This window comes from Lissotriton vulgaris, chromosome 12, assembly GCF_964263255.1.
Source record: "Lissotriton vulgaris chromosome 12, aLisVul1.2, whole genome shotgun sequence".
Classification (NCBI taxonomy): domain Eukaryota; kingdom Metazoa; phylum Chordata; class Amphibia; order Caudata; family Salamandridae; genus Lissotriton; species Lissotriton vulgaris.
This window is the reverse complement of record NC_141700.1, coordinates 657,304,658-657,316,764: the sequence shown is the minus strand read 5'-3', so window position 1 is coordinate 657,316,764 and position 12,107 is coordinate 657,304,658. Positions and strand designations below refer to the sequence as shown.

At 46.7% G+C, this 12,107-nt stretch overlaps 1 protein-coding gene across 2 annotated transcripts in view; it reads right to left on the bottom strand.

The window, feature by feature from the left end:
- Nucleotides 1-12,107, bottom strand: part of ZCCHC14 (zinc finger CCHC-type containing 14) — a 749,748-nt gene that overhangs the window by 535,247 nt on the left and 202,394 nt on the right. For both annotated transcript variants that reach the window (XM_086945829.1, XM_086945830.1), the window contains exon 5: nucleotides 1,311-1,420. In XM_086945829.1, coding sequence (XP_086801955.1) covers nucleotides 1,311-1,420 — 110 coding nt within the window. The remainder of the gene's footprint in view (nucleotides 1-1,310; nucleotides 1,421-12,107) is intronic.

Sequence of the window (12,107 nt, the reverse complement as noted above, 5' to 3'; positions counted from 1 at the left end):
TTAAGTGTTGCTTAGCCTTCACATATTCTCATATACTAATTTTCACAAACAAAATCACCTTCTTGTTGAGCTGTGTCTTCTACATCAACCTTACTCTCCTGACCTGTGATGTTGGCTGAGATATAAGCGTGTAGAGACTAAGTATTCAAGAGTAGCTCACACTGTGAGAATATGTTATTGACAAGGACTTAGAGAGCCTGCTCTGAAAATTCTGGAGACACGTTTCCAGGAATCAGAGTAAAATGTTTCCAAGATGCTAAAGGGATAATTAGAGGCTCAACAGAATAATATAATTGTAACAATTTCCTGATGCAAAATAACAATTTGATTGGTCCGAAGTCCCTTTAATCGGCTTTAAATTCCACAGACTTCAAAAATAGGCTGCATTCTCTTGGACTTCTATGACAGTGCACAAATGTGGCTTGCCTCAAAAGTCAAAGTTTTAGCAGATGTCATGTTTCTTTGCCACTGTAGAACAGTAAAGACCCTGGCCATACAAAATAAGTAGGAATGGAAACATTCTGGAGTTTATGGTTTATTTACGAAACTGAAGAACTTTGGGGCAGCACTCACAAAAAAGTTGGTTGTCAAACACCTTCTCAGTAAATTATGATGGACAACTTCACACACTTCCTAAAAGTAAATTTGATGGAAATTAAATCATAACTAGTTTAACGAAAAATTAGTAAATACCTACTGCATCAAAATTGTGGAGCAAATGTGGTAGACACTAGCTATGGAAGTCATAACATTCTAAGTTAATTCACCTGATTGGCTACAGTGCTGACCATATGCCCAGTTGGATTGGCTGAAAACACTACTAAGAAAAGTGGTTTTATTACTACTGTGCTTAACATTTTACCTGGGATTCCAAGATTGCAATGACTGAAGACTCTTAATGCTTTAAAAAGCCAATGTGGTAAAAAAAAGACCAATTCTTTACTCACAGGCTTCTTCATGTTACAAAGGACAAACTACAGATCAGTTTATTTCATCCAAAAAGTGCTGCACTGAGCTAACTGTTGCTTACAGGTCTAAGTTTGCAGCAATTTTGCCAAAATAAAAGATTAATGAGTTTTTAAAACAAAGAGGATCTTGGACTAGCAGACAGAGGTACAAATCAATAAGAAATCTATGTTTCCTTGAATCTATATAAAAGGATACAAACCTCCAACTTGGAAATAGTAATTTTAATTAGCAAAACAATGTTAATATAATAGAATGACATCTTCATGCTGCAAAATAACATTCAGCTGAAATGAATGTCCTGGAAAATTGCAAAAATTAAGTCAAATATTGAAACCACGTACCGGAGGTCTAATTTCAGGTCCCCATGGTTCTTTTCTGGGAAAAAGGAATCTGAACCAGGTTTGCAAGGAATACTTTTCTCCAAATTTTCATCCGGAAACATCCGAGAAAGCTGTGGGAGTTATGTCAGGATATCAGGGAAGATTAGTTAGAAACATTTAGTTATGGGCATACAACCGACTTTCTATTTAAAACTCCTCCTCAATTACTATTGCTGTTGTTGGTGTTACTAAACAAAACAGCAGCAACAGCAAGATCTACTAATAGGATAGCTTGTTTTTTTTTTTATTCTTTTTTATTATAAGCAACATCATCAAGGCATAGTTCTTCCAGTTGGCATACATATTCATTAATAATCAGCAAGTTACAATTCAAGTGCATTGTCACATTGACAATTGAAGAAATATCTTCGTTAACAGAACCCCTCATGTTAAAAACTTCACTCTCCCTAGAAATCATCTCCCAAATCCTCTTCAACCTGTTCCTCCGGTGGTTCACAAATATTTCCCCTGAATGCATTCCAAGCCCCCCAGATCTTGCTCCATTTTCGAGGGCAACCTCGATTGATAAATAAAGTTCTTTCTGCCACCATTGTCCATGTTTGTACACCACGTGGAGAGTGTCGGCACCTCCATTGCCTCCCATTTCTGTGAAATATTTTGTTTAGCAACCATTATCCCCAGCGTGGCCCAATCTTGCCCAGGGTGTGTAAGGTCATTGGGTTCCCACATATTTAACAAGCATCTCCTGGTGTTAACGACACCTCCGTGGATTGTGAAATCGTTCTCATCACTTGTGCCCAGAACTCTTGGATCTTCGGGCAGTGGCATATGGTATGGTAAAAGGTACCCTCCTCCCCGCAACGCCTCAGACGGTATGGGTGTGATGTTCTGCCTATTTTGTACAGGGTGACTCTAGTGTATTAGGCCTGATGCAGAATTTTAATCTGAACTAACTGAAGGCGTGAGGAAATGCCCACCTCCCTCGGTGAAGCTAATGCCTCCTGCCATGCTGTGTCATCAATGTCACTGGGCTCGTGCGCCCATTTTTCCCCTAAGAGTCGCTGTGGGATCTGGAAGATTGTGAATTAATTTTCGGTAAGTGAATGACATGGCCCTTTTATGCATACAATCCGTCAGTAATCTATCTTCGACAGGCGAAGACTCCGGGACTTCGGTACCTGGTGGTAAGGCTGCTGTCAGAGAATGTTTTATTTGCATGTATCTAAAGATTTCTGCGGGCGCTAACTCGTATTGTTGCTGGAGGCGTTCAAATGCTACTATTTTCCCTTTGTGCCCCATGTCCCCTGCCGTGGAAATGCCAATAGTGTCCCAATGCGTGAATCCCTTGCTATTCCTAAGCTGTCCCAGTTGTTGCCTGTCCCAAAGGGGGGTGAGTTGGGTTACTATACCGTGCCAGCCCAGTCTCACCTGCGCAGAATGCCATATAGCAGCCGTATGTTTCGCGGGTCCTACTAGTGACTTGGCTTGCTTCTTGTCGTAGAGGGCTGACAACATATTTGCTGGTCCCAGTAACGATCTGTCTACCTTAAATGCAGGGTCTGCCTGAGGAGAGTCTATCTGACTTCTTGTTTTCCCCTGAAGCGGAAGCCGGGGGCATTTCTCTCTGCTAATTTTTACTAAAATCGAACCTGTGTGAGAGTATATGATTGTTTGCACATAAACTGTTTGTGTGGTGATTTATGACCTCTGTGCAGTCGCGCTGACCGGCCTTTTAAAATTGTAATTATTTTAACTGTGGCTTTTTTAAAAATCGGACACTGACCGCCTGCATGTTTTGACGAGAATAAATCGTCACAGGGGTCCCGATCTCCATTTCTCCACCGGTGCAGCCGAGCACAGCGCTCTCGCCGGCTGGGCAAAGCGGAACCGCCATCTTGGGGGGAGGCAGGGTAGCGCTCCAGCTCCTGGACGCCTCCCACCCTCCTCCCACCCCCTACAAGATATGGATATAAAGAAACAACTTTCCCGTGCGCGCAGCGGGCGGGCGCAGCGGGCGCGCCGATGGCGCGCCGAAGGCGCGCCTAAGGCAAGCCCGTCTGCGCCCGTCCGCGCCGGACCCGCGCCCAGCGCCAGTCCCCCTGCCTCTCATACTTCCATGATTACCTGGTCCTCGGAGCAACTGGTATTGCTACGCCGCAACACTTGCAACCCGCATAAACATTGTAACCCCCACACCTTGGACACCTGTTCTTATTCTTGCCTTGGGTGTAACCATCACATTCCCGCCTTCATTAAACGGTGTCCACCATCCAACAGTGGTATTTACTGCTCATCACCGTCCACCGTTCATGCTGGCGTAATTAACTGCCGGTCTCTTCCTGCACACGCATCCGACATTTGGCTTTTGCTAGACACCAACAAGTGGGATATTTTATTTCTCACAGAAACATGGCTTAAAGACTCGTCCATGCCAGATATCAACTTGGCCATTCCCTCTGGTTTCCGACTGGTAGGTATTAATCGAGACGGCACTAAACCTGGAGGGGGTCTGGCGATCATTGCAAAATCTCACTTTACACTGAGCTCGACTAAAATTGCTAACCTCTGTTTGATTGAGGCCATGTATTTTGTAATTAAGGACGCCGCTTGCACTATCTTTGCTGGTATCCTGGTATATAACCCCCCCCGTTACTGCTTGTTCTCTCAGTGTCCGGTTGCACTCAATTGCGGACTTTTCCCTTAAACATTCGCACCACAGTGTTGGGAGATTTTAATCTTCATATAGATAATCCTTCCTGTGCTCAAGCCTCTTCAATTCTGGAAACCCTACAAGGACTGACCTTGTCCCAACTAGTTATAGGCCCTACGCATAAAGCCGGTCACACATTAGACCTGATTTTTTCAAATCATCCCTGCATAACGGTCTTTCCTTCTCTCCCCCTTACATGGTCCGATCACTTTCTTATCCCCTTTCATATTGACAGACCTCCCCTTCCCCCTACCTCTTCCCTCAACAGAGATAGTGGTCGTAAATGGGTCAAGGTGACCTGTGAGGCTATTGAGTCTCAATTTCAGTTTCATTTTAATCAGACGGAGGATCTGGACAAGGAAACTGCAAGATACAACTCTACCCTTACCTCAGCTCTTGATTCCATTGCTCCTCTTGCTCCCCTGGCGTCCGCCAGATCTCGTCCCTCGGCTCCCTGGTTCACCCCCCTCCTTCGCGAGGAAAAAAGCAAATGCAAAAGGCTAGAACGCATGTGGCGTCAGAATTACGATCCAGTGGCTAAACTGGCTTATAAATCTGCTTTAAATAAATTTCAAATGCTCAAACGTTCCTCCATGAGATCATATTTCTCCAGCCGTATTCAACAGGCGCAGAATTCGTCAAAAACCCTCTTCTCAATTGTGAAAGATTTTGTTACTCCCCTGGCCATAAAAACCCAATGCAGCCCTACCCAAGATCTTTGCAACGGTCTCTCTGATTTTTTTCAGGACAAAATTACTAAACTTGCCTCCTCATTAGTCTCAGTCATGGCCAACCCAATTCCAGACTCCTCTCTCCTCACGCAATGTTCCTTTAACTCCTTTAATGAATTATCATTTGATTCTGCCCTATCTCTTCTTCAGCAAGTCAAGTCTGGCTCATCTATAGACCCTGTTCCTGCTAAAGTAATGGGCAATCTTGCCCCAGTTTTAATTAATCCCCTTCTTTCCATTTGGAACTCCTCCCTGACCCAGGGTCATTTTCCTTCAGCTTGGAAACAAGCTAGGCTGCTTCCCATTCTTAAAAAACCCAACGCTGATCCCTCCCAATTCTGCAGTTACCGACCCATCTCGCTTCTGCCCAAGCCAGCTAAGATATTGGAGAAAGTTGTTCAGAAACAAATGGCCCAGTTCTTGGAAACAAATAAACTGCTTCACGATTCCCAATCTGGGTTCCGAACCGGCTACAGCACCGAGACAGCGTTGCTGGAAGTCTCAGAGACTATCAGGGAATCAGTGGATAGGGGTGAGGAGGCCATGTTGGTCCTCCTCGACCTATCCGCTGCATTCGACACGGTTTCCCATGTCATTCTTATATCTCCACTACAACAGCTGGGGATTGAGGGCACTGTCCTAGCATGGCTCAAATCCTTTTTATCCGGACGGACCCAAAGGGTACTGTTGCATCCATACCAATCCGAAGATAAACCCCTCCTGTGTGGCGTGCCCCAAGGCTCAGCCTTGAGCCCTTTATTGTTTAATGTTTACCTGGCCCCCCTTGCCAAGGTAGTTGAGTCTTTTGGAGTCAGGGTGGTCTCTTATGCTGATGATACTCAGCTTGTTTTTTCATTTAGAGACCATTCTGACTCCCTCTTTTCCAACTTTCGAAACTGCCTTGGCAACATTTGCACTTGGATGGCTGCTAACCATCTCGCCCTCAACACTGAAAAAACAGAGGTCCTCTTTTTCAGCCAGAAAACTGCTCCCCCTTCAACTCTTTGGTGGCCTACCATTCTTGACCCTCCTCCTGTACCAGTGCAATCAGCCCGTAACCTGGGCTTTATATTTGATAACACCTTGTCCGGAAAAACCCAGGTTAATAAAGTAGCGGCGGCTTGTTTTAATAAACTGCGCATGATCAGGAAGATTTTTCCCTATCTCCCCCAGTCCTCCCGTAAAACAGTGGTCCAGGCACTCATCACGTCACACCTTGACTATGCCAACAGCCTCTATGCCGGTGCCCCCCAATATCTCATTGATCGACTTCAAATTATACAAAACGCGGCTGCAAGGCTGATTGGCAACATCCCTCCTCGCAACTCGGTCAGAGCCTACCGAGAGGAGCTTCATTGGCTTCCAATTGCCCGTCGCATTGACTTTAAGGTTCTGACCCTTGCCTTTAGGGCAATTAATGGCATTGGCCCCTGCTATCTGAGCAAAAGGCTTAAAATAGCTTCTTCAGTAAGGCATCTGAGATCTAATAGTCTTCGCCTGATGACTGTCCCTCGCTTCAGACTCACGCGTACTGGTGGCAGAACCTTTACCGTTGCGGCCGCCAAGCTTTGGAACAGTCTACCCTTGGATCTCAGGTTTTCTGAATCAGAACAAGTCTTCCGTCGTAAACTGAAAACATGGCTGTTTTCTAAGCACTAGCCAGCAAAGCTTCTGCAGACCTGTAGATTTTTTCATGAACTCAGCAACCCCCTCTGTGATAAACAAGTAGTCTTAGCGCCGGGACACCCCCTCTGGAGGTAGCCGTGCGCTCTATAAAAATTCTTAAATAAATATCCACTGGTTGACAACTTTTAGCTGTGCCGCCCAGTAATATAACTGTATATTCGGGAGGGCTATCCCCCCCGTCGTACCAGCCGCGAACCAACTTGGCTTGCGCAATGCGCGCCGGATTCTGTCCCCATAGCAGGCTGGACACCTGGGCTTTAAAATAACTTGGAGGCACTGGGAACGGCGCATTTTCCAGTGCATATACAAACCGAGGCAGTACCAGCATTTTAAACAGTGCTGCCTTACCCAACAGTGTTAGCGGCAATGTTCCCCAATGTGTCGTATCCCGTTTAGGATGCTCCAGCGGTGGCGACAGTTTTTATTTTTTTAAAGAAGTCGTCTGGGTTAGGTGTGATATAGATCCCCAAGTATTTAAATGCCTAACTCGTGATCAGGAGTGGACAGGCTTTGGGTAGCAGCAGTGGTGGGCTGTGTAGGACATATAGTATAGATTTGGACCAGTTGATAGTGTAGCCCGACGCACATCCAAAGAGTTCACATATATTCAGGAGGACCAGTATGAAACGCCTGGGAAGTGTCATATATAATAAGACGTCGTCCGCATACAACGAGATGCGGTCTTCCCATTCTCCCGTCCATCGGATACCCTTTATCATTGGCTCCCACCGAATCCACGCCGCCAATGGCTCAAGTACCAGCGCAAAAAGCAATGGGGACAGGGGATAGCTTTGACGAGTGCCCCATGCCAGAGGAAAGTAGTCGGAGATGTGTCCATTGGCCACTACATGAGCTACTGGTTTGGTGTACAGGAGACGGACCCACGCACAGAATTTAGGGCTGAAGCCCAAGCGCTGTAGCACCACGAACAAGAACGGCCACTCGACCATATCAAATGCCATTTTAGCGTCCAGGGAGAGTAAGACCGCCGGCTCCTGAAGGTATGGGATACGTGCCATCACACCGTCGAGGCGCCTGAAGTTTAGTGCAGTGTTTCTGCCTGGCTTGAAGCCGGATTGATCCGGATGGAGATGGATCATAAGGTGTGGTGTCAGTCTGACCGCCAGCAGTTTTGCAAAAAATGTTGGCCTCTGCGTCAATCAATGATATTGGGCGATATGAGTTGCATTCTTCAACCAACTTTCCCGGCTTGGGTATCACCACTATTGTGGCCATTGTGGCCATTCGCTGATCCAGTGGCAACTCGCCTTGCTGCAAACAGTCTGTATACATTTGCAATAGGTGTGGGGCAATAGTCCCCGCCATCTTCTTATAGAGTTAAACAGGGATACAGTTAGGTCCTGTCGCTTTGCCCGATTGCAATGCCCAGATTGCCCCCTGCAGCTCCTCCATCGTGAGGTCCACCTCAAGTGTGAGGGCTGCGTCTGGATTGAGCCTAGGCATGTTGATATCTTTTATGTAGGACAGTGCCTCTTCTACTGTCATCCCGGAGGATGACGAATATACCTGTTGGAAATGTTGTGCCAATGTGTGAACTATCGTGTGCGGGGCTGTTGTAATTTGCCCTTTCTCCATCTGAATCCTCTCTATCCACCTATTACCCTGTTCCCTTTTATCCAGCCATGCGAAAAGCCTCCCTGCTTTGTCCCCAGTTTCACATATTTTATGCTGGGTGGCAGTCAAGCGCAACCTGATCCTGCCCTCGAGGAATGCCTTATGCTGTTGCTGCGCAAGACACAATTTCTGGGATGTAGCCGGAGTTGGATCTTTGGAATGTTGGGCTTCAGCGTCATGCAATGCTAGTTCTAGATCGTGCAGTTCCTACTGTTTTTCCCGTTTGTGCCCGCAACCGAGACAATGGCAGGATAGCTTGTTTTAGTTGATTTATCAAGATGGTGCAAATTAGGTCTATCATCTACTTTTATATACTTTCTAAAATATTTCGGTTTTGATATATGTAAGAATGCATTACATCTGCTGGATCGGTCATCAAAAGACAACACTCAACAATATAAGCCTCAAAAGGAAATAAGCCTAATGCTTTATTTCAGCACATTGTCTTTATTTGAAAACACGGTCATAATTTAAAAGCAGCAGAGATTATTATTCTAGGTCACAACAATAAGAAGAAAAAATGGCTAGCACATCATGAAGCAATCAGCTACATGTTCAGAGAATAATTAGTTGCGGATTACTTACATGGAAACACATTACATTAAAAACAAATTTTAAACAATTAGACTTATGCTTCTCAGCGATGGATTGTGACGGAGCTCATTCCAAGCCACTGGCTCTCGCTGACAAGTGTCTTAACATGCCTTCTTCAGGTAAACAGACCATAGCAGCAGTGAGCTGAGCCAAGCCGCTTTTATTGTACACCAGCCTCTTCTATTAACTGCTTCTCTTCAACTTCGGATAGATAATGCATCAAAATACAGCACTTGATTTCCAACATGGCCGCTAAGACATAGATATGTGAGTTCCACTGAGATAACGCGAATCTCGGCTGCAATCAGGCGAACCCACCCACACAACTTCACCCTTTTTATGGGGAAAATAAGCCTGAGGAATATAAATGAACATAGAAGCTGAGGAAGGAACAATTTCTTACCTGTAATCCTAGTTCCCTCTCAGGGGAATCTCCAATGAAATCCAAAGCACGTGCGGAGATTCCCGGAGCACATCTTTAAAATAAATCTTCTTAAATGTAGACATTCGCCTTACATCAGGAAGGCCACGACCTGCACATTATTTGTAAAAAAACGTTTTGCAGCCTATACAGTATTCTTTATTGGCCAATCATTTTAATTAACATTTATAAAAAAATAAAATAAAGAGTAAATAAATAAAATAAAAAGCTGTGTAATTGTTTCCTTCTAAATATCCTTCACAAACCTCATGATCTATGTATACTCTGCTTTCCTAACAGATGTCAACACTGCAAGACTTTTTCCTGGCGTAGCCTGAAGGCCAGGAAGAAGATTCACCACCATGGGGCGCAAGAGCGACGAAGACAGCAGCAGGCGCTATCTGAAGATGGGACTTCACAAGAGCAAGAAGAGGGTCAGTAATACACCAGGGGTCTACCATCACCCTCTGAGGACTCCATAAGAGGGAGATCCTAAAAGAGGAGAAGTCCAGGAAAACTACAACATTCCCTTTCGACATCGAGGCGAGGTACAGTAGCAACATGTTCACCATTGAGAGCTGGGTCAACGTCGAAGAGGATACACACATGGTTGACATCGAAGGATTTCATGACACTGAGGCATAGGAGGCACTCGACGTCGGGAAGTTTTTCAGCATTAAGGCAAACCAAATCTGATGTTTGGGTCTGAAGAATGAGAGTGAGAAGGTAACCATCAACTTCTGACACAGACTATTCACCAATGGTCATTCCAGATTCTCCACAGCTTCCTCCATAGCAACTGCCAGTCCTGTCAGTGACCTCTCTGCGTCCTTCACTTCCACCTTTTCCTCAGACCGAGACACCTTTGGAAGATCCTACTCCGCTAAGGCCCATCAGTACTACCACGAAGACCTAAGACTCCTTAACCAAAGCCTAGATCCCGTCTTCAATCAAGGGCGACATCAAGACATCCCAGTTACAGTTCTAGACACTCTTTGTTGAGGCACTCAGCTAGATGAAGGCACAGATACTAATCCAGGTGAAGATTCAGGATTCGTTTAGGTTTCCCAAAGACGTGTTCGGACACAAGAAAGTATTTTTTTTATAAAAGTTGTTTTTATTGTATTTGAAAAGAAGGAAACAGATAGAGGAAAAAGACAGAGAGCAAAAACAAGCGGCAATATTGCAGCATCACATACATAAGCTTGGTAAGAACTTCCGACATACACATTAGAAGCCTTGAGCTACGGCCAACCGAGCAAAACGGAGGCTGGAAAGATAGTGACGGCCAAGGGATTCTACCGCCAGTCGTTCCCCAATGTTTCTGCTGCGTCTTCCATGGGGAAGGGCAATCCGGCTACCCCAAGTGTCTCGGGAGGTTCCGGGCAGGCAAATTCCTCCCTCAGCCATGTAATGCCGCAACAAATACAGAACCCCCCCCCGCCCCCAACTGTGCCCCCTTCCCACCCCCCCCCATGCTGTCCCCCCTCCCCCCCCAGGTGGTGGCTCCAACTCACACTCTCTCTCTCTGTTACACACTCACACCGCTCGGGTAATTAAACCTGGAAAAGGTGAAGGGCTCGTATGGCTGATGGACAGACAGCAGATGGCAATCCATTCGATAAGAACCTGACCAATGGCCCCCACCGAAACTTAAAGTTCTTAAAGTTGCCTAGGAAGATGTCCGCCATTCTCTCCATGCTCATCAACCTCCATAGCTTCGCGTGCCATAGTGACATAGCCGGGGCTGCCAGTTTCTTCCAGGCCGCAGCCAGTGTTCGCTTAGCCGCCCCCAAACAAAGCCATAAAATGTGTTTGTCCGCTTTCGCCTGATGTTCCAATAACGGATCTCGGAGGCCCAAGATGACAAAGGACAGGGAGTCCGGAATCGGGTATCCCAACATGTCTTTGATGTGAGATAGAATTTCGGTCCAAAAAGGCCGTATGACTGGACAGTCCCACCAGATGTGGCGAAAGTCTTCCAGTAAGCCACAGCCCCTCCAGCAGCGATCTGAGGTCGCCGGGAATATGCGATGAAGTTTCGAGGGATAGAGGTACCAATCAAACATAGTTTTGAAATGGGCATCCCGCAGGTCCGCTGAATGATTGTGAGTCTTAATATCCCGCCAGAGACCTTTCCATTCTCCTTCCGCTATGTCCATACCCAGAAGACCTTCCCAGTGGTCCATGTAGCGGGGACGGGGGGAGACCACCGTGCTAAGCAAAAGTTTATATAAAAAGGAGATTATTCCCTTCATCGTGGCGGTCCGTAGAAGAAAGGCCTTGAAAGGCGAGGACGGTCTTGTTGCTGCCTCTCTTAGTCCGGGCGAGGTCGCCCAGTGGATCAGCTGGACATATCGGAAGTGTTCCGTGGGTGGCAGGCCATAGTCCCACATGCAATTAGAGAACGTGAGGGGTTCCGTGCCATGGAATAGATGCGTAAGGGCCCTACAACCGCCCTCTCTCCAAAGCCGAAACGGTCCCTCCTGCGGCGCCGGCGGAAAAGCCGGATTGAATGCAAAGGAGTGAAGGGGGAGGGGAACGACGTCCAGCGTTCGTCTCCCGATACCGTGTCCCACACCTTCAGGACAGTGCCTGTGGGAGTGCTGACGTAAGCATTCCTAGGTCTGTCTAGCTTGGGTTTCCAAGCCAGGTCCCAGATCGACCTCCCAGCCACACTCCTATCCATGTGCAGCCAGTGTTTTTCAGATTCCCGCTGCGACCACTCCACCAAGACCCGCAGCTGTGCGGCTTTATAGTACAGGTGCATATCCGGGAGGCCCACTCCTCCCTCCTCCCTTGGGCGCCTCAGAGTCGCATAGGAGAGCGTGCCCGGCCACCCTGCCAGATGAATTTCAGCAAGAGAGTCTTCAGTCGCCGGAAGAAATCCACCTCCATAGGGATGGGGAGGGCCTGGAAAAGGTACAGAAACCTAGGAAGGAGGACCATCTTGACGGCATGGATCCTGCCCAGCCAAGAAATGTATTTCGGCTTCCACCGGTCTAGTTCCCCTCGCACAG